At 37.3% G+C, this 23,727-nt stretch overlaps 1 protein-coding gene across 1 annotated transcript in view; it reads left to right on the top strand.

Annotated features, from left to right (window-relative positions):
• Nucleotides 1-23,328, top strand: part of PRIM2 (DNA primase subunit 2) — a 313,573-nt gene extending 290,245 nt beyond the window's left edge. The window contains exons 13-14 of the mRNA XM_003926361.3: nt 13,985-14,053; nt 22,391-23,328. Of these exons, the coding sequence (XP_003926410.1) occupies nt 13,985-14,053; nt 22,391-22,615 (294 nt within the window). The 3' untranslated portion in view covers nt 22,616-23,328. The remainder of the gene's footprint in view (nt 1-13,984; nt 14,054-22,390) is intronic.
• The last annotated feature ends 399 nt before the right edge of the window (nt 23,329-23,727 follow it).

Below are 23,727 nucleotides of genomic sequence, written 5' to 3'. Positions count from 1 at the left end.
TCCAAAGTTCAAATAACAAATCTTACAGTTTTTTTTAGTGCTTTGAGCAAAACAGTGTTCAAGGTGCTACGGGTTACGCAAGGAAGAATCAGATATAAATCCTGCTTCCACAAAACCAGTGTCTGAAAAAAAAAACAAAACATAAACCAAGATTGTCTTGGGTCTCCTGATGAGAGATAGACTATATAACCAGCTGAAGAGTTCAAGGAACCCTTTATGGAAGAGATGCCCTTTGAATTAGGCCTTGCACGAAGGTTGGGAATTAGGGAGAGAGATTGCGCAAATGAAAGACTATCAAGCTTAGGATAGTGGTGGCACCAATACATAAATACTAATAGGTAACTTAAAGAAAGTATAGTTGGTTTTGGTTTGGGAGACTTAATTTTAGTGATTAGAAACTGCTGCTAACAAATTTGATAGGAAATCTAGAAATAATTAGTGGCTTTTTTTTTTTTTAAGAAATCATAAAGAATCACCTTTTAAAAAAATTTCAAGCTCTTAACCTATCTGTGTTAACACATTATGCCTTCCGTTAAACGGCATTAATGTGGATTTGGAGCATTAGAGAATTTAGGACTAGAAATCTGATGGTCTTTCAGTTAGAATTGTAGCATAGGTAAGAATATTAGAAAGCCATTCTCCTTTATGGAGTCCTAGAATGTAACATGCCATGGTGCATAGGTAGGAAGTCAGTGATTGATAGAACCAAAAATTGAAGCCAGACCTTCTGAACTCCACTCTACTCTAGAGCTTATTATCATGAATTTGCTGGGGGAGAGAAAAAGTAGGGAGTCAAAAACTGTGTTTCAAAATGGAATCTTGGCTAATCCTTCTCTTTGTCAAGCGTTGACAGGAGGTGGAATCAATGAAGACTGAACAGAAATGGGGAGAGAGGGAGAAAATACTTTAGGGAAGTGAAGTATCAGCACAAGTCAAGGAGAAAATTTTGAGAAGACAGTAAGTTCCACAGAGTCCCTTGTAGCACCGATTTTTTTTTTTTTTTTTTTTTAATGAACAGTAATGAGAAAAGGTGGTTAGATATGCTGAGAGGATTATTTGACTTTGACTTCGATGAAGTGTCAGTAAAATGGTGGAAACCAAAAGCAAGATTATAGTTGCTTAAAAAATTAGTGAATGAAAGACAGTAAATAACTTTTTCAAAAATGTGCCAGGCCAGGTGCAGTGGCTTGTGCCTGTAATGCTAGCACTTAGGGAGGCTGAGGCAGGCAGATTGTTTGAGCCCAGGCATTCAAGACCAGCCTGGGCATCATGGCAAAAATCAGTCTCTACAAAAAATACAAAAAATTAGCAAGGTATGGTGGTGTGCAATACTTAGGAGGCTGAGGGGGAGAATCACGTGAGCCTGGGAAGCTGAGGCTGCAATGAGCGGTGATCATGCCACTGCCCTCCAGTGCTGGCAATGGAGTGAGACCCTGTCTCAAGAAAAAAAAAAAAAATAGTGCCAGTAAAGAGGATGTTAGAGTTGTATTAGCTTAAGCATCATGGGGTTATTGATTTCTGGGTTTAAGACCTGAGCCTATTTGTAGGAAGAGGAGAAGAAAAGAACTGTCAGATAGGGTGGGCTTGATGAAGATATAAAAGAAAGGAAGTATCTCTCTAACCAAGCAGAATCAAGCTGTCTTTCATTTATACCATGACAGTATTGTACATGCCCTTGCTCTTAACTTTGTTACACTCTATTGTAATTATTTGTTTACCTGTTCATGTTTCCCAGCAGTTTTTGAGTTTCCTGAAAGGAGGACTGGATTTTTACTTAACTTTCTGTCTCATAGTAATCCAGTGAGTTCGGTGCTTTAAAAATGTTTGAAGAGTCAGGGGGCATATTTAGGTATGACGTGGATCCTAGAGTTTGCACGGTCGTATGCAGAGAGAGGCAAATAGGAACTCAAGGACGCAATTGAAAAAGTAACTTTTTGGCGGAAAGAAGATATACATTTGAACCAAAGGATGGTGACAGAGAAAGTCATACCCCTCAGCAGTGTGGGAATACAGAGGAAATAGTTAAGATACAGCAAAGGGAAGCTGATGGAATGTATCAACTGGTCTTATTCTTCCTTATAAATAAAGTAAGGTCATCAGCTGGAGAGTAAACGGGTTATGAATGATATTCTGGTTATAGAAAAGGTTAGAAACTACCACCAACAAATGTGATAGGAAATCTAGAAGAAATGAGAGGTTTTTTTTTTTTTTTTGCAGTCATAAAAAAAATCACCTTTTTAAAAAAATAGTCAATACGGTAACATCTCAAGAAAATTAATGTTTATAGTTAATAGTAATGACTATATTCGCATACTCTTTGCTTTAGACTCCACTGTATTTCTCCATTTGCCTTTGATCCATAAGTACATTCCTTACTTAGTTGAATCTGGTTAGTAATTTTCACATTACCCTTTAGACCTGTGTTGTAACCTTTTATCTGAGATGAACACAGATGTACAGTGTATGTGGGCATGCTGTAAATAATATTTTCCTTTTATATGATGTCTTCATTGAGTGGTTCTCAGTAGAATGAAGCAGCTGGTGGACTGAATTTTAAAGGGCAGAGAGTTAATGAATGAAAATTCCATATAAAACGTTTTGTTAAGGTTGCATTTTGCAGGTTGGCCTAAGTGCAGATTAGATCTTAAAAACTCCAAATGTACATTAAAATGTTGAATGAGAGTTAAGGAAAACATCATTAAAATGCACATAAGGTAGAACTCAATGTGGTTATTTTTAATATCAGAGAAAACTACTTGAGAAAGTTACCTTCAAATATAGGAAATAGATTTTTTTTTTTTTCAAGACAGAGTCTCATCACTGTATTTTCCAGGCTGGAGAGCAATGGCAGCACCTTGGCTCACTGCAGCCTCTGCCTCCTGGGTTCAGGCGATTTTCCTACTTCAGCCTCTTGAGTATCTGGGATTACAGGCAGCCTCCATCATGCCTGGCTAATTTTTGTACTTTTGTAGAGATGGGGTTTCACCATGCTGTTCAGGCTAGTCTTGAATTCCTGACTTTTGGTGATCTGCCCACCTTGGCCTCTCGAAAGTGTTGGGATTACAGATGTGAGCCACCACTCCTGGCCAAGAAATAGATGTTTTAAGTAATCAAAAACTTGGTGATCAGAAAATAGATCATTGTGACTCAGTTGGTGTTGCTGATTTTTTTTAAAAAGCATACTTACAGGATCACATCATTTCACTTTCCTTTTTAATTTACCTTAATAGTGTCATAAAAATCACCGAAAATTAATGAGCTTGATATACAGCTTAAGAAACAGCAATTAAACAACAGAATATGGCCAAAGAAAATGGGCACCCCTGCATTTATTCCCCTCTCCTCCCTAAAAAGAGAAATACACAGCAGTCAATTTACTAACAAGATATAAAATTTATAAATATTTATGCCCCAAGAACATAGCTTCAAAATGCATGAATTAATAACAGAGATCCGAAAAGAGAACTAGACAAATCCACAGTTATATTTGGAGACAAGACTTCAGCACTCCTCTTAGTAATTAACAGAACAAGCAGGCACCTGAGAGCAAAGTTAGGTAAATCCAACAAGATGAGAAAAATACAGTGTAAAAAGGATGAAACCATCAAAAACCAGAATGCCTTTTCCCCGCCACGAGATCACAACCCCTCACCAGCAAGAGAACAGAGCATGATGGAGAACAAATTTGACAAATTAACAGAAGCAGGCTTCAGAAGGTGGGTAATAACAAACTTCTCTGAGCTAAAGGAACATGTTCTAACCCAATGCAAAGGAATTAAGAACCTTGAAAAAAGGTTAGCCAAAATGCTAACTAGAATAACCAGCGTAGAGACAAACATAAATGACTTGATGGAGTTGAAAAACACAGCACAAGACCTTCGTGAAGCATACGCAAGTTTCAATAGCCAAATCAATCAAGCAACAGAAAGGATTAGAGATTGAAGATCAACTCAGTGAAGTAAAATGAGAAGGCAAGGAAAGAGAAAAAAGAATGAACAAAAATGAACAAAGCCTCCAAGAAATATGGGATTATGTGAAAAGACCCAGCCTCTGCTTGATCAGTTTACTGGAACATGATGGGGAGAATGAATCCAAGCTGGAAAACACTTTTCAGGATATTATCCAGGAGAACTTTCCCAACCTAGCAAGGCAGGCCAACATTCAAATAGAGGAAATACAGAGACCACCACAAAGATATTCCTCAAGAAGAGCAACTCCAAGGCACATAGTTGTCAGATTCACCAGGGTTGAAATGAAGGAAAAAATGCGAAGGGCAGCCAGAGATCTCTCAGCAGAAACCCTACAAGCCAGAAGAGAGTGGGGGCCAATATTCAACATCCTTAAAGAAAAGAACTTTCAACCTAGAATTTCATATCCAGCCAAACTAAGCTTCATAAGTGAAGGAGAAATAAAATCCTTTATGGATAAGCAATTGCTGAGAGATTTCATCACTACCAGACCTGCCCTGTACAAGAGCTCCTCAAGGAAGCACTAAACACAGAAAAGAACAACCAGTACCAGCCACTGCAAAAAAGAACAAAATGGTAAAGACCAATGACACAATGAAGGGCTAAACAACCAACCAGTAAAAAAATGGCAGGATCAGATTCACACATAACAATATTAACATTAAATGTAAATGGACTAAACGCCTCAGTCAAAAGACACAGACTGGTAAATTGGATAAAAAGCCAAGAACAATTGGTGTGCTGTAATCAGGAGACACATATAATGTGCAAGGCACACACAGACTCAAAGAGATAGAAGAAGATTTACCAAGCAAATGGAGAACAAAAAAAAGCAGGGGTGGCAATCCTAGTCTCTCATAAAATGGACTTCAACAAAGATCAAAAGAGACAAACAAGGGCATTACATTACATAATGGTAAAAAGATCAATACAGCAAGAAGAGCTAACTATCCTAAATATATATGCACCTAATACAGGAGCACCCAGATACATAAAGCAAGTTTTTAATGACCTACAAAGAGACTTAGACTCCCACACAGTAATATTGGGAGACTTTAACTCTCCACTGTCAATATTAGATAAACTAGGCAGAAAATCAATAAGGAAATCCAGGACTTGAACACAGATCTGGACCAAGCAAACCTAATAGACATCACAGAACTCTCCACCCCAAATCCACTGAATATACATTCTTCTCAGCACCACATCATACTTTAAAGTCGACCACATAATTGGAAGTAAATCACTCCTTAGCAAATGCAAAAGAATGGAAATCATCACAGTCTCTCAGACCACAGTGCAATCAAACTAGAACTCAGGATTAAGAAACTAACTCAGAACCACACAACTTCATGGAAACTGAACAACTGGCTCCTGAATGTTGACTGGATTAAAAATGAAAGGAAGGCAGAAATAAAGATGTTCATCAAAACCATCAAGAATGAAGACACAGTGTGCCAGAATCTATGGGACACATTTAAAGCAGTGTATAGAGGGAAATTTATAGCAATAAATTGCCACATGAGAAGCAAGGAAAAATCTGAAATCGACACCCTATCATCAAGATTGGAAGAGCTAGTGGAGCAAGATCCAAAAAACTCAAAAGCTAGCAGAAGACAAGAAGTAACTAAGATGAGAGCAGAACTGAAGGAGATAGAGACACAAAAAACCCTTCAAAAAATCAGCAAATCGAGGAGCTGGTTTTTCAAAAAGATCAACAAAATAGACCACTAGCCAGATAACTAACCTTTTAAGTGTATAACAGTTTTTAATATCAACTTAGCATCTATTATATACAAACCCCCCACTTCTATGTAGCCCTGTCCCTCCTGTGTATGTTGTTGTCATGAATTATACCTTCATACATTGTGTGACCATTAACTTACAATTACTGTTTTATGCATCTGTCTTTTAAATCATATTTTTAAAAAGTTACATCTCAAAAACACAATAATACTAGATTTTTAATACCTGTGTAGTTACCTTAGCTTGTGATCTTTTTGAATGGCTTTGAGCTACTTTGTAGTCATCTTCCCTTTTTGCCAGAAGGATTTCCTCTAGCATTTCTTGTTGGGCAGGTCTACTAACAACAGACTTTTTCAGCATGTGTTTATCTGGGAATTTCTTACTTTTTCCTTATTTTTGAAGGATAGTTTTGTCATATATAGGAATCTAAGTTGACAGTCTTGTTTTGTTTTGTTATGTTTTATTTGGTTTGAGACAGAGTCTTACTCTGTTGTCCAGGCTGGAGTCCAGGGGCCAAATCTTGGCTCACTGCAACCTCTGCCTCCCAGGTTCAAGGGATTCTCCTGCTTCAGCCTCTGAGTAGCTAGAATTACAGTCTTGTGTCACCATGCCTGGCTAATTTTTATATTTTTAGTAGAGATAATGTTTTACCATGTTGTCCAGACTAGTCTCAAATTCCTACCCTCAAGTGATCCACCCACCTTGGCCTCCCAAAGTGCTGGGATTACCGGCATGAGCCACTATGCCTAGCGACAGTTTTATTCTTACAGCAAGATAGGTTATTTCGCTGCTTTCTGGCCTTTATAGTTTTTGCTGAGAAATTGTTAATCTTGTTGAGTATCTCTTATACTTGATGGGTTATTTCTCTCTTGCCACTTTCAAGATTCTTTTTGGCTTTCAACAGTTTATAGTATTTTTCCATATGGATCTCTGTGTTAATTCTTCCTGGAGTTTGTCAACCTTCTCGGATGCATAGATTCATGTTTTTTCAAGTTTGAGAAGTTCTCAGCCATTTATCTTCAAGTATTCTCTCTGATCCTTTTTCTATTCCTTTTGAGTGTTCCATTATGCCTATGTTTAGTACACATAAAGGACACCAAAAAAAAAAATGGTGTTTTGCTTGTCTCATCGGTGCTGTTAATTTTTCTTCATTCTCTCAGCTCTTCAGACTGAATAATCTCATTTGACCTATTTTCAAGTTTGCCGATTCTTTTTCCTGCCTGCTGAAACTGCTGTTGAATCCCTCTAGTGAATTTTTCATTTTACTTATCCTAGTTTTCAGCTCCAGAATTTCTTTCTGGTTCCTTTTTATAGTTTAATTCTCTTTATTGCTGTTTTCTATTTGTTAAGATATCATTCTCTTGATTTTCTTTAGCTTTTATTTGTAATTTATTTTCTCCTTTTAAACATATTAAAGCCAGCTGGTTTAAAGCAGGCGTCCCCAAACTACGGCCCACGGGCCGTACGCGGCCCCCTGAGGCCATTTATCCGGCCCCCCGCCGCACTTCAGGAAGGGGCACCTCTTTCATTGGTGGTCAGTGAGAGGAGCACAGTACGTGGCAGCCCTCCAATGGTCTGAGGGACAGTGAACTGGCCCCCTGTGTAAAAAGTTTGGGGACGCCTGGTTTAAAGTCTTTGTTTAGTAAGTGTATGTCTGTGCTTTCTCTGGGACATTATGTGTAATGTCTCTTGTGATTAGGCTATACTTTGTTTCTTTGCATGCTTTATAACATTTTCTATTATACTGGACATTTCAAATATACATTGCTAACCCAGAAGTCTGATTCTTCTTGTATGACCTGTCCAAGGTATGACCTGTCTGTACTGTCCAATGTAATAGTCACTTGTTACTTCTGACTGTTTAGCAATTGAAATGTGGCTGGTCTAAACTGAGATATATTAAAAGCAGTGGTATATTGATAAACCAACCCTCTATGGGTAAAGCAGAAAACCATGATTTATGTCATTTGCTGATTTCTGTGGTGTAAATATTCCTACTATAGCTACTGTCAAACTAACAATGTGTTATGACTAAAGTTTGATGGGAATAGAGTTGACTGTAAATGGGCACAATCAACTCTCTCAAGCCAGTTTTGGTTAGCTTCAGTATCCCACTGGCTGTAGTAAAATGTACACCAAGTTTCACAGTTGTAATAGTATCGAAAAAAAGCATTACAAAATATCTCAGTAATATTTTTACATTGATTACGTTTCGAAATGAGAATATTTTAGTTACATTGCTTTGAATAAAATACATTACTGAAAGCAGTTGTTTATTTTTAGTGTTTTAATTGTGCCTATAGAAAATTAAAAGTCACAGATATGCCATATTTCTGTTGGAGAGCACTACTTGAAGTATCAAGCACTTGAGAATGTTGAGTATTTGAGTGATTAGGGTCTGTTTCTAAAGTGTATTTTAGTGTGTGCTTCTGCTGTGCAATTGTGTTAGACCTATTACAACCAATACTTATTTTTACATGTTAGCACATAAGGGAGTATAAATAGGGTATTCGTTTTTCAAGGTTTTGATGGAAATGATAGATTATTTACAAATATATTTTCGTACTGATGTTTTTAAAACTATTTCTCATTTTAGTTTTTTTTAATAGAGAAAGGGAATGTGTTTTAGAATTTTCCCTCAACGTAACTACTAATGAGTTTTTAAAACAAATCTAATTGATGCTTCTAAGAAACTTAATAGTGATATTAAAACCATGAAATATGAAAAAACATATGCTTTTATTACTTCTTGAGAGGTTGGCTAACCTCTGTTTTTCACAGTCAAAAATTCTCAAGAAGTTAGTGACCATATTAAATCTAAAACTGGCAAATGTCTTTTAATGAAGAAATCTTTCTTTCAGAAGGGACAGTTTAAAAGACTCAAAAGTAACTCTTTGTCAAGAAGATCTTTTGACAGATAAATCTCTATGACTCTTTACTTAATGTTCATATAAATCTGAACTACCTAAAAACTCCTATGATTTTCTTGAGTAAGGGGACTTATCAATGGATGATAGTATTCAGTCTATCTATTACTTTATGAAAAGTATCTGCCTTTAAGGGCAGCTTTTGTATCTATTTCATCTCCAGGAGCATCTCTTCTGGTTTATGAGAACGGTAGTTTGATTGCTGCACTTAGCTTTGCTTTTCTTAGGGTTGTAGTTGAAAATGTGTAATGTTCTTGGTAAACTCAGAATTGCATTAAGGAAAAGATGTAAAGTTGAGCATTAGAATTGGTGTCAGCAGGCCATGGTTGTACTTTTGGCTTTTAAAAAAAAATCACTGAACATCTAACTTGGTTTCTGTTTATATCCTTCCTTTCTTATAGACTGAGATAAATGGTCCTTTGAAGATTATTTAATGTTCAAGGTGGTTGAAAGAAAAACCACTTTGAAAGTCAAGTAACATATGTCATTGTTAGCTAAGCCTATTAATTAAAACTTATATTCATTAAAATTGCATTCACATGGAAAACATCCTTATCATTTAATACTGTTGATACAGTTATACATCTTTCTTTAAGTATTATTTATTCATTACATGAAAAACTACTGATACCTGTGGAAGAATTTTATTCCGTCACATATGATACTGGTATTTTTGTAAAGTCCAACCTAACTACCTATAATCATGAAACTATTCTAACTTAGTTCTATTTCTTGATCAGTTTTACAGAGTATACTCCCAGGGGAATCCCTGCTTCTTCTGAAGAAGCAAACTTAAGGTCCCCAGAAAGGTCATTTCAGAAAATAAGTAGTTTAGATTTTTAGCCTATGCAGCTCTAAGTCATTTCAGACTTCTTGGTGATGTCTACCGTCAATTTGCAATGTATTTCTTGTTAGATAAAGTTTCTGTTTCTGAATTTATATTATTTTTACTTCTTAATTCTTAAGTGACAGATTTTCATACTAGCTTCTGTTTTCAATAGCATATCTAGGAGATATGATGCATCTTTTAATAAGTGTAATCTTCTAAAGTAATTATTAAATCTGTATAAATATCTTTCATTATTTTCGAAAACATCGTAGGGCATAGTGATTCTGAAGTGACTGGCTTTTATATTAGGCCAAAAAACAGGATACTAAAGCACAGTAATAATTAGTAACTGAACCATGATTCTCCATGTCTCTAAGTCGGCTTTACATGCGTCTCCTCATTTGCCCTCCCTTCCCCCTCATTATCTTTCCTCTCTTCTACTCTCGCCTTCCCTCCTTGCTTGCTAAGTTTACTTAGTTGTTAATGTTTCCTAAGAGCTTTAATCCTTTAATCCAAAATGTTGGTATTAATGTGCATTGAGAAAATCAGTATTTTGGGTAGCAGTTTAAATTGCTTCTCAACAATCCTTTTATTGGTACCTGACTACAATAGAGTATGATAAGTGCTTTCATCATTAACTGTAATAAAGTATGTGACATGCTTTTATAAAAATCTATTCAGAGTGCCAGTTGTAGAATCAGAGGGGAAAGATCTTATGTTGAAGAGGGAGCAAAAGGGAATGCTTCATATCAGAAGCAACATTTTAACTGGGTTTGAAAGCTGCGTAGGACTTGCTGCTGTGGAGGGATGTAAGGCAAATCAGGCCAGAGGAGCAGCATTCATTCAACATGAACAAATAATTGGGGGATGACTGTAGACATAGGGAATATAACGATGACTAAAACTTGTGAGACTTCCGCCTTGATAGAGCTGATATTTCCTTGGGGGAGACAGACTGTATTGTCTGTTTATGATGCTAATAAAGACATACCCAAGACTAGGTACAGTATAAAGAAAGAAAGGTTTAATGGACTCACAGTTCCACGTGGCTTGGGAGGCCTCACAATCGTGGTGGGAGGTGAAAGGCATGTCTTACATGGCAGCAGAGGAGAGAATGAGATCCAAGTGATGGGTTTCCTCTTATAAAACCATCATCCGATCTTGTGAGACTTCTTCACTACTACAAGAGCAGTATAGGGGAAATCGCCCGCATAATTCAGTTAACTCCCACCGGGTCTTCCCTTCCGTAACACGTGGGAATTATGGGAGCTACAGTTCAAGATGAGGTTTGGGTGGGGATAGAGCCAAACCATATCACAGACAAACAAGTAAGTGTAGTGAAAGAAAACTATGGCAGGATAAGGGAGAAGAATGAGACTTGTGGATGCAATCCTATTAATTTAGATAAGGTTGTCTGGTGTGTTTTGAGGAACTCTAGTCCTGAGAGATCTATGAAAAATGGATTCTGAGGAGAAATTAGTTGGAGAAAAGTTACCCTATTAAGTTCTACCATAAAGAAACTTAGGTAATTGTGGATTAATGCCAGTTAAACAAGGTATTAGACAATAAACCCCCCACCCCCCCATCATTGCTAGGATTTTGTGAGCTAAAGTTCCAAAGAGCACATTGCAGGAGAAGCTAGACTAGAGGAGGAGGAGGAGCCAGTGGCCATGTAGGACAAGGCAGGAGCCTGTGAATCATCATGCAGAATTTGTGCCCAGCCATGCCAGGATTAGATATGACTTTTAGAAGAGGTGCTCTGGTGGCAATGTGGAAGCTATCTTGAATGAAGAAAGTGTAAATCAAAAAGCTTTGAAATAACAAAGAATGATGAAGGCTTGAAAATAGGAGAGAGAAAGGCAGATTTTTTTTTTTTTTTTTTTTTTTTTTTGGAGACAGAGTTTCGCTCTTGTTACCCAGGCTGGAGTGCAATGGCGCGATCTCGGCTCACCGCAACCTCCGCCTTCTGGGTTCAAGCAATTCTCTTGCCTCAGCCTCCTGAGTAGCTGGGATTACAGGCATGCGCCACCATGCCCAGCTAATTTTTTGTATTTTTGTAGAGACGGGGTTTCACTATGTTGGCCAGGATGGTCTCGATCTCTTGACCTCGTGATCCACCCGCCTTGGCCTCCCAAAGTACTGGGATTACAGGCGTGAGCCACTGCGCCCGGCCAAAAAGGCAGATTTTAATGACATTTGGAGATAGAATTGACTCAGATAACTTCGTTTACAGACAATAGTGAGTCAGAAAAATTCTTGACATAAGATGTTTTAAACAAATGAAAGCACATCTTCAGGAGAGGGAAACTTGGCCCTGATCGGCCAGTAGGTGAAGGTCACAGCAGAGGTGTAAGACAGCATCAGGTTAAACGGTGCTGAGTGTATGAGAAATGGGAGCAAAGTCGTATGTTTAAAAATGTGCAAGACTTGGCATCTCCACCACATTTTCTTTTACCTTTGAAATATGGGAAGGTTAGAAATGGAGTGGAAAATATCAGTCCGGTCTAGTTTTAAAAGGTTCAGCTTTTTAGGAAGAAGCAAGCTTGTTATCACTTTTAAATAAGACAAAACATGACCTTGAATTAGATGAGCCACATATCTAATTGATGAGTGCAGCATACCTAGCTATACAACCCTCTGCTCACCAAAGCCAAAGATAGGCAGGTGGCTGCAATCTGCTGCCAGGTAATCATCTGAACCTCCTTGGCAGGCACTGAAGCAAAGCAGAGAGAGGAATTTGCAGCTGGCTGGAAATATTAGAGAGTAGAGTATTAAGCAAGAGGGAAGGAAGTGTGGCTCAAAGTATAAAATGTTGTGTGTTTATAAAAAGAGAGAGTTCTATTTTTGTATACGTATATGTTGTAAGTATACATACCTATAGCAATTCTCACCAGTGTTCTGTGAGAATTGCATATATACTAGATTATATGTATATATGTATATCATATTACATATTTACTTTTTACATGGTTTAGCTTTTTTATTTCTGTGAATTCATTTCCATCTCAGGTAATTTATGGCATTATCTAAAGCTTAAATTTATGTTTGAAGTCTTCATTTTTCCAGAATTCTAATTCAGATATTAATATATTATTATAGATGTTTGTTAATAATTATTAGCAAGTTTATCTTATCACAATTTGAAAATCTGTGTGTAAGAACATCAGACAGTATGGACTCAAGAGTGTTAACATTACTTGGAAAACTTTCAGAATAAATTTAAAAATGAGAGTCTCATTTTCAATTGATCGAATTTTCATTCTTGCTCCAATAATTCAAGAAAAGTAGACAGGCCAGATAGGCAGACCGGTAGAATCCTGGGCTCTGTAGTTGGCTGGAATTTACACAGGTCTTTCATATATGATTTAATAAAAGGTGATAGAAAATTCAGAAATCAGAGAAAAACAATTTTTGAAGCACATTCTTGTTAGTATTCTATAATGCCTATTCTGTAACTGTAATTTTTTTGTACATCTGTCAGATGGTGTAAAGCTACATTCAATAATGAGGATAGTAGGAATTTGAGACCCCATATTGCTTTCTTTTTGTGACAGGAAGGTCAGCCTTTTAAAACACACACACACACACACACACACACACACACACACACACACACACAGAGAAAGAAATGAAAATTAACATTTCTCCAGAATTATTATGTTTCCTTTCATTTTAGGTTATCTCTTAATTCCAGCATTTTACTGTATTTGATAAATAGGCCAAATGTATGTTTTATTTATTTAGGGGCTTGTGGGAGGCAATGAAACTTTACACATTTCAACTGAGACTGCACTCTGCTGATAAGGACGGGAGTTTGCACCGCTCCGAAGAGATTACATGAAGCCGAATTGGAAAGCAAATTGTATTTACAAAAGATAGGATGATGTTCCTAACAGGTGTTCAGAATAGACTATTCACTCTCATATTCTGCTGAGCTTTACTAGAAATAACTTCATTTCAAAAAGGACAAATCTGACTGAAGGTAAAAGTGTTCCCTCTTCACAGATGCTTGTCCAAAAGGGTTTACATTAAATTTTCCTGATGGGTGCACAGCAGTATTTGCTGCTGCATCTGTATAAACTATTAATGTGGGAAATAAAATCTAAATAGTATACTTGATTGCTTCATGCACCAACCATTAGATTACTAGATTTATATCTACAGTTTTGGGAGAGATGTTGGAATATGATGTTCTGACAGTAACTGTCAAAGTCATCGTACCAGGATCTGTTATCATCTTGTTGTTGAGGTAAAGTTATTAAAATGCACAGTTGGTAGGTCAGAAAGATCACCGACTATCTCTTGTCATCTGTGGTTTAATGCTGACCTAAACCACTACTGTGTAATGTCAGAATTATCACTGTGTCCAGGCTATAGAACCACAACATGCTGCATGATTTATTGCATTTCCTGTCTGGAATGAAAATTATGAAAAGGCCCACAACTAGGAGTTACAGTGGTTTAGAAAAAAATTTAATTTCTAATTTTTATTTCTTTTTCCTCATTCATTTTAGATTTTGGATTTAGTAAAGGGAACACATTACCAAGTAGCCTGCCAGAAATACTTTGAGATGATACATAATGTAAGTATATATGTATTTTTTTTTACGTTATATCCTAATTCTTTGTCTTTTGTTACAGTGTCACATTCAGGGTTTTTAGTTGCAGCAATGGAAACCACTCTGTTTTCAGCAGAAAGGGAATTGCATGGTGTTAGGTAACTTACAGCATTTATCGAAGGACCAGACAACTAAGCTTGGATGCTGCAGAACCAGGAATATTTTGTAACTAGGAGAAGCTACATCATGAGAAAATCTTGACTGCAGCTGTCACCCACCACTCCCTGTCTGGGGATGAGACCAAGGGTCAATAAAGGTTTTCTGTAAAGGGCAGAGTGTAAAAATTTTAGCCTTCATAGTCCATATGGTCTGTGTCACAGCTACTCAGCTCTACTGTTGTAGTGCAAAAGCAGCCATAGAAACATGCAAATGAATGGGCATGACTGTTGATCCACTAGAACTTTATTTATAAAATTAGGTAGTAGACCTAGTTTGACCCATGGCCCTTGATTTGCCAACCTCTAGACTAGATCTGGAACCTCTGCCATAGGTGCCTAGAAGAACCAAAGGCTTTTGCCATCTTCCATGCAGAAAATCTGATCATTCATTCATTTAAAGATGGAGCCTTGCTCTGTCGCCCAGGCTGGAGTGCAGTGGCGCAATCTCGGCTCACTGCAACCTCCGCCTCCTGGGTTTAAGCAATTCTCCTGCCTCAGCCTCCCGAGTAGCTGGGATTACAGACATGTGCCACCATGCCCAGCTAGTTTTTTGTATTTTTAGTAGAGATGGGGTTTCACAATGTTAGCCAGGATGGTCTCAATCTCCTGACCTTGTGATCCGCCCCACTCAGCCTCCCAAAGTGTGAGGCTTACAGCTGTGAGCCACTGCACCCAGCCTGCCGCCTGATGTTACTGTAATCTACTTCCCAAGTCTCCTATTTATCTGCACAGCAAAACCTAGACTGCATGTGGACCCCTAACTATAAAAGAGTCAGGGAAATGTGTTTGGTTTTTATCTTGGCAGTCTCCTTAGTACAAAAAAGCCTGCTTGGTTATTGGAGTAAGTGTGGAATGACCCAGTCTGGCACAGAATAGATTTTGAAGTGTGTAAAGCCAGTGTCACAAACTCAGAGGCCTACAGAGATGGGGCAGATAACCCCAGTAAGTGAAGCTGCCTGAGATTAATATCACAGGGTATGGTTGGATGATGGTGCACGGAAGGCATTATACCCCATTAGAGGCATTCACACTGACAAACACTGAAGACGTTATGCCCTGTTAGAGGCATTCACATTGACAAATTGTGATGCCCTATGCAGGCCAACAAAACACATCTACAAGTCCAGTTCTGCCCTCTCTGGCCCCTAAGTTTGCATCCACTGATCTTGAGCCTGGATTTCTAACCTCAGAAAGACATCCAAGAATGGACTTTGGAGATCTCTGTACTTCTTGAAACATTTTGTCTCTAAGTACATATGTGCATTTTTCTGGGGTCTTTGGTGTTTCTTACAGATCCATGACCCTCCCCCCAAAAGAAGCTGCATTTCTTGAAATCATCATCAGCTACCATGCTAAAGTTTTACAATTATTTTTATGTTTTCTGTTTAGTTGTTACAAAGTAGTTTTTCTGTTATGGTTATATAATTTTACAGTTTCTTACTTGATAAAATATATCTCATAGGAAAAAACTATTAGCAATAATAATTAAAATAATAAAAGTAATACCAGCCAATATCTACAGAACCCTTAATGCAGATGTCCCCAACCTTTTTGGCACCATGGACCAGTTTCAGGGAAGACAATTTTTCCATGGACAGACAGGGGCTGGTGGGAGGCCACATGAGATTATCATGATAAGCACACAACCTAGATCCCTTGCATACATGGTTCACAATAGGCTTCGCACACCCATGACAATCTAAGAAATATGAAATATGAGACCCGCTGATCTGACAGGAGGTGGCGCTTAGGCAGTGATGCAAATGATGGGGAGTGGCTGTAAATAGAGATGAAGCTCCACTTACCAACTGCACCATCTTCTGCTGTGCGGCCCAATTCCTAACAGGCCTCGGACTGGTTCTAGTCTGTGGCCACGGGGGTCAGGAACCCCTGCCTTAATGTGTACCAGGTACAACACTAAAATTTTTGAACGCATTAATTAGCTCTTTTGATTGACACTACATCAAGATACTATACTTATATATCCCTGTCTGTGAATAACACTTGTTGAACAACCTGTGTAGGGTCATACTACTTACAGCGAATGGAACTTAGATTTAAATTCCAGCTGTCTAACTCATCTAAAGCTTGTGCGCCTAACCATGACTGGGCTGCCCCATGGTATTTGGAACTAAATTTGTTATAATGACAGTAGAGGTAATTGGCATTTTCCTGTTTATCTTCATAGCATGGTAAACATGGAGGGACTTTACAAATCTTTTGATCCAGCCATACCAAAAACAACAGATGCCTAACTTGCCTTACATGCTGTAATTAGTTAATGGAAGATCTGCGGCTAGAACCCCAGTCTCTTGTGGGTTCTTGTCCTCTTTCTTCTAAACCTAACTTTTGAAACTGTTATTCTTATTTAAGAACTTTTTTTAAACAAAAATTTCAAGGAGTAAACATCAAGAAAATAGTAAGCAACAAAAAAACCTCATTATTTTTATCACAATAGGAATCTCACCAGATAAGCCATGTTTGGTTTTCTCAACACCAGGTTTGAATGACTCACTGTCTTGAAGACTGCATTCCTTAATTTGCTTGCTCAGCTTGGGAGTTGTAATTTCATATGTGTTCTTTAGTCATTTGGGACCCTTTTAATTAAGAGGCCTCAGAACTTTCACAAATAAGGTCTGTTATCCAACCTGTTTCCTTTTTATAAGAATAAAATATGAAAATTAGATTTAAACATTGAGTTTGTGGCATAATCACCAAAAAGTAAGGTGTGGTTTTTCTTTTAGTTCTCAAATCTGCTTCTGTATTATCTGTCCTATTGATTATTCCCACGTGTATCGCTACTATTGCCAATTTTTAAAACTTGTCTTTGATTAATGAAGATATTGGAAAGTTGTATATCTAAATCCCCTCACATATAGAAATAGTCTAACTTAAACCATATATAAATCAACGATATAAAAAGGCTATTTATATTCACTAGCTCTCTGTGGATTTTTAGATGTGAATATCCTCCATTTATTATTTTTTCTAATTTAATTTGAAAATGGAATCTGTTTCAATTGTCAGGTTTCTGCCATCCTAACCCCTCCCCCAAATAAAACTTTGTTTATTTTCCCGAGGCCTCCGTGATCAAACTCACTTAAATGAAAGTTTTGAAAATGAACCAGTTAATTGATACCATTTGCAGCAGCACTATGATAGTTCCATATGGCTTTTTTGGTAATACCAGCTGCCTCATTATAAGCTGTCATTGCAAAACCTCTTGATTAAAACCCAAATATCCCATAGGTAAAACAATATTGCTTTCATTCTTTAAAAATCTACATTTGCAGTGGCAGAAATATGAGACCCATGTTTGCGTGAAGGTCATTGTGTGCAGAATGTGCTGATTCCAACCAAATGTTTGAGAGAGATTCATGTAGGAGATTTCAAAAGCTGGCCTGCTTGAAATCTGTTTTCCTCTATATTTTTAGGGTCAGTGTTTAAGATAATTTTATGCTAATAGTATATACTTTACTTTCTGCTTGTTCTACGTATAAATGAAAACGTTAGGCTAACCACTCAATTTTAATAGACAATAATGTTTTCAGAGGTAGACCTCTTTGAACACTGAGAAACTCTGGGTACTTACTTTCCAAATGGCTGAGCGTAATTTTTCCCTACCATATAAATCTCTAGAGAAATCTTATTAAAACCTATCACAGTTTCCTGCAGTCATAAACAGGATATGTGCCATACAATTAAGCCTTTTTATAATAACTCAGGGTCATCATTATGGATATCAGTTAGAATGCTGGGCTAGAAGCCACCATCATCTCACTTGGATCGCTGCAATAGCTTCCTAACTCATTTCTCAGCATCCATACATGTCCCATTCCAATTCTTTCTCCTCCACACAGCTGCTGAAGTGATCTTTAGAGGAATCTGATCATTTCAGTAACCTGCTTTCTAAAAACCTTTAATGGTTTCCTATTTCTCTCTTTTTTTTTTTTGAGACGGAGTTTCGCTCTTGTTGCCCAGGCTGGAGTGCAATGGCGTGATCTCGGCTCACCGCAACCTCCGCCTCCTGGGCTCAGGCAATTCTCCTGCCTCAGCCTCCTAAGTAGCTGGGATTACAGGCACGCGCCACCACGCCCAGCTAGTTTTTTGTATTTTTAGTAGAGACGGGGTTTCACCATGTTGACCAGGATGGTCTCGATCTCTCGACCTCGTGATCCACCCGCCTCGGCCTCCCAAAGTGCTGGGATTACAGGCTTGAGCCACCACGCCCGGCAGTTTCCTATTTCTCTTAAGATGAAATCTAAAATTTATAATGTATCCATTCCACCCACCTTCCTCTAGACTCCTGAACTTGTTTCAGATCCTTTACAGGACTTTGGATCTGAAACACTAGGACCAAGCTAGTGTGGTAGAATGCAAATGCTTCACAGAATTTTCCTGTCTCAATACCTAAAATAATACACAAAATATAATTTTAAAAATCAACAACCACAAAGAAAAACTCACTGATAGCAATCAAAAAAGAAAAGGGTCAAGGAAAGAAACACAAGAGTCGTAGTAGACAAAGTCATGAAAATGCTCACTTAATATTTCCAAACAAGGAATAAAGGAAATAGCTGCTGACTGGAGCAGAAATAAGTGAAATGGAGGATTTAGATGTGGATGCCTCTTTTCGCTCTTCTTTATCTAATTCCATTTCGTTTATGCTCTTCCCCTTCCCCCACCACAGAAAACCCCTACGTTTATTTTTCTAAACAAGACAAAAGGAAACTGAGTGACAGCCATGTACACTTCCTTTAAAAATTAAAGTGAAAGAAACGTTCAGAACACAAATAACCCATCCTAGAAGAAAACAGAACTCTATAAAAAGGAAACTTCATAATCTCATTTTGCTATTAAGCAACTTAATAGATCACAATGAGCTTAAAAACTTAGTTAAGGACATTTGCAGATGAAGAAACAGGAGAAACAGCATCACAAAGCCATGGCACAGATGGCCCTTGGCACTGTTTTGATAGTTAATTAAAAATATTAATTAAAATGGGGATTCATTAAACATATGCACATACCTCAAATATGGTATCTTGAAGTTAAGATGCTTAAATGGCATTTATTTGTTAGGGCAAGGTATTTTGAGTATAGTATAGTGTTTGGAATTTGATTTTATCTATCTCTCATAAACTGTACCCATAATACAGCATCAACAATTTCCAACTTGGATTCCTTAAATTCCTTCCCAACTGCAATAGGATCTTTCTCCCTATCCTCCTATGAATTCAACTTCTTTTTTTAAAAAGTGACTTGCCTTTCTTGAGTCTTTAAAAACATGTAATTTGGATTTCCTAGAACAACTCTATTTTACATTCATACATTTTCGCTTTTCCCATGGCAACCCTATGACCTAACACTATAATTATCTCCATTTCATAGATGAGGAAACTCAGACTTTAAAAAGATTATCCTATTTCATTTTGTCCACAGTGAGGTCTAATAAATGTGTTGAAAACTGACAACTTGAAGCAAGGTGTAGAAAATCCCCAACATATTATTATAGCATAAGATTTTAGGTTATTTTTCATAAGATAATACAACTATGTTTTTATAATCTTTATAGCCAAGTTTATCTCTAGAAATAAATTTTATAGTGGGAATATCATTATCCATTTGATTTTGCATACAATCTCTTAAAACAGCTTTCAGAGCAACTAATGATCTAGTCAAAAGCCTGAATATTAATTCAGACAAAACCAGTTACGAATTCCATGACTGAATAGAGTCCTTAGGCCTCTGTACATGGAGGAAATTCAATTTAATGGATTCCCCAAGGTCTTTCTAATCTCTAATTTTCTGTTTACAAACTAGAAAGCCTTCTGATTGGAAATGTATTAGACAGTAAACTTACTTTTTGTGAAACACATTGCAAAATGCAAAATTTATATTGGATTTCCCAGTTTTTACTGAATGGGGTGAAAATAGAGTATAATAAAGAAGTTCATAAATGATCCCACGGTTAATAATATACAACATTCAGGAAACATTTTGAAATCAAGCAGCTAAGTTAAAAAAAAAAAAAGCAAAAATAAAAACTTATTTTTAATGATCTGTAACTCGTAAAATCAGTCTCTGTACTATCCATCAGTTACACACTGGAATTACTGTAAAATTATCAGCCTAACATGTATTAACAACTGGCAAAAAATAATCAGAGATTCCTGGGATGCTTAAATAAGTATTACCGGAAAAGACTTATATCTCTCTCTGTTGGTCTGTCCATCAGTAGGGTTCATTCTGGACCATAAGAGCAACCCCCTTTTCCCTGGCCAATTGATTTTAATCTACTATAAAATTATACATAGCTTTAATCATACCACATCTCTGTTTAAGGGTTTTTAGTGACTCTCTGTTGCATAGAGAATTAGGTCTTGACCACTTATCCTGGTTTTCAAGGCTGTCTCGGGCTGGCTCTGCCTGTCTTTCCAACCTCATTCCTTATTGTTTTTTTTGTATGTGCCTTTCATACTAAGCTATGTGAACTATTTATTATTTGCTTTCCCACGACATTACCCCTTTACCTTGCTCATGTGGTCCTGCTGCAAATATTGCCCTTCCTCTCATCATCCCAGCTTTTCACTCTCTCCATCTTTCCAGACCCAACTCAAATAGCACTTCCCTTTCAAAGCCTTCCTTGATCTCCCCAGCTGAAATTTCTCTCTACCGTAGAGGGTAATAGCCCATTATCCGTGACCCTTATCCCTTCTCCATTCTTGGTAGAGGTTTTTAAGTATGTGACTTACTGAGCTGGAAATCTGAGTTAGTTAAATGCATTCCTGTATGCTGAAAAGCAAATAGCTTATAACACGGTCTTTAATATAGTAAGTCTTTAATTAAATATGCAGAATTATCACTGGTATACACTATTTCTGGGTTCACCTCACTAGATATTTACTAGATACCTACAGTGTGCAAGTCATTACAGTACAAAGGGTGAAATGTAAAAACATTAGTTAATATAAGACAGATGAACAAAAGAAATGGAATGACTTCTCAGTCTCCAAAAACTTGATAAATGAAAATACCACCAAAGAAACCCATCCAACCAGTCACTCACTCAAGCAAAATGATATTTTTGTTGTCAACCCCCAACGCAGAAGGTGGGACAGCAGGGATTTCAGACTGTAGAAAGCAAAACTGCATGTAAGGAGAGATGATATAGTGATAATTTGAAATGATACTCAAAATTAAAGTTTAATGATAGTCTTTGATAAAAAATAACAAATTATGAACTTGGCATGTTTGTGTTCAGTCACAGTGAAAATCACAAGAAGAGGTTTTCTATAAAGAGACCAAGGAAAGGCCAAGATTAGAATGAGAATTACACTGACTTAGATTGCTTTTTCAGTTTATATCATACTAAATGAGATTGCATATGCCAGACTTGCAAGTAAGCTGTAAAACACAAGAGGTATCAGGGACCAGTATCAAAATGATCAAAAGTGATTTTACGATCACTTAAAAGAAAACCCCACAAATATTTATTGGCCTATAATGTGGTAGGTCTTTTGCTTGGAATTGGGGATACAATAATGAACCATACAAGTCCCTAATCTGCGCCTAACACACACACATTCACGCACACAGGTTTGTATTTCAAACATATGTTTATAGTTTTCTAATTTTTTTATTTGGTAAGTAATTGTCAACCAGAATTGGTAATGGTTTGGGTATTGCCAGAACTGAGGGCATGGTGTAGATGGGAGGTGGGGGCTGGTGGGGGCAAGGTGAGAGAAAGGTCTAGCATTACCCAAGGATGAATGGTCATTCCAGTCACTGAGAGCAAAGGATGGGCAGCGGGGCAAGGACATGTTTCCTATTGGGTTTGAGCTGCCTTTGAGCCATCTTAGATGTTGAGTAGGTGGTGGATATGGGACTGAAACTAGATAGGGAACTGGAGCCAAACACAGAGGCTAGAAATACAAATGCAGGAACCTTTAATGTTTGGGTAGTGGTTAACGCTCTTTTTGAATGAAACGGTGTACGTAGTGGATTAAATGTTAGAATGTGAACAGCTAGAATCCATGTTTCAGGTATTAAGTTTTGAACAAGGACTAGAACAGTTTTTGAAACTCATGTATTCATAGTTTTGCTATGTATTAATGCAATATAAATTTCCTTCCTTGTACAGGTGGATGATTGTGGCTTTTCTTTGAATCATCCTAATCAGTTCTTTTTTGAGAGCCAACGTATTCTAAATGGTGGTAAAGACATAAAGAAGGAACTCATCCAACCAGAAACTTCTCAACCCAAACCAAGTATCCAGAAAACCAAGGATGCATCATCTGCTCTGGCCTCTTTAAATTCCTCTATGGAAATGGATATGAAAGAACTAGAAGATTACTTTAATGAATGATTCTTAGGCAATTTAGTAACCCTTTTTCCTCAATAGCTTTCATTTCGTCTTTGTAAGATTTCACCTTAGTTGTAACTGAAAAAGGGTTTTACTCTGTCACCCAGGCTAGGGTGCAGTGACACAGTCACAGGTGATTGCAGCCTCAACCTTCCCAGCTCAAGTGGTCCTCCTGCCTCAGCCTTCTGAGCAGTTGGGACCACAGGTGTGTACCCATACCCAGCTAATTAAAAAAAAAAAATTTGTAGAGATGGAGGGCTCCCTGTGTTGCCCAGGCAGATCTCAAACTCGGGGGCTCAAGCGATCCTCACACCTCAGCCTCCCAAAGTGCTGGTAATACAGGTGTGAGCCACTGTGCCTGGCCTTTTTCTTTTTTAAATCTTTTTGTTTAACTTCTCTCTTTACTGCATTCCAGTCCATCTATATGTACACACACATTTATTAGGAACGCCGGTCTGAGGTAAAAACAAAGACCTTCACTATATTTTGCTTTGACAAGAGAAAAGAGGAAGAGTTTCTATTAAAATCTATCAATCACTTGAATGGTGCCATTTAAGTCCTGTTCTAGAAGGTAAAAATAGCTTTGGGGACTGGTTAAAGTCCCTCAGAAACTGTAATACAGTTAAGAACAACTTTGATTTTAAGTCTTATCACTTTGTAATTTTGAGTCAATCCTTTTCTGGACCATTTTTGTTAATAAATATCATCAAAGTGTACATGACAGTGTTTGTGTGTAATTGGGAGAGCTTATTATGTCATAACAGATTGGACATTACCTCAGCTTTTAAAGTAGTAATTTGGAATATCCAACACACTGCTAATCACCAATGAAGATTTTAAAGGTTTTTTTTTTTTGTTTATTTGTTTTTTTTTTTTTTTTTTTACCTACTTGTGGTTATTGTACATCAGGCACCTTTGAGTGGCAGCAAACTCTCCTGAGTGAACTATGACTTGGGAATTTAAAGAAATAATAGAATTTGTATAGCTTATATTTATTAAGGAATAATAGGAATATTTTATTATGTAAAATAATGGCACATCTTTGCTGCTGCCATTACTCTGGGGGCAGGTTCCTGAAGAATAGACAATTACCAAGCAAGAAGGTTGTACATCTA

This window comes from Saimiri boliviensis, chromosome 4 (genome assembly GCF_048565385.1).
Source record: "Saimiri boliviensis isolate mSaiBol1 chromosome 4, mSaiBol1.pri, whole genome shotgun sequence".
In the NCBI taxonomy this organism is placed as follows: Eukaryota; Metazoa; Chordata; class Mammalia; order Primates; family Cebidae; genus Saimiri; species Saimiri boliviensis.
The sequence above is the reverse complement of the archived record's forward strand: the minus strand, read 5'-3'. Positions and strand labels throughout refer to the sequence as shown.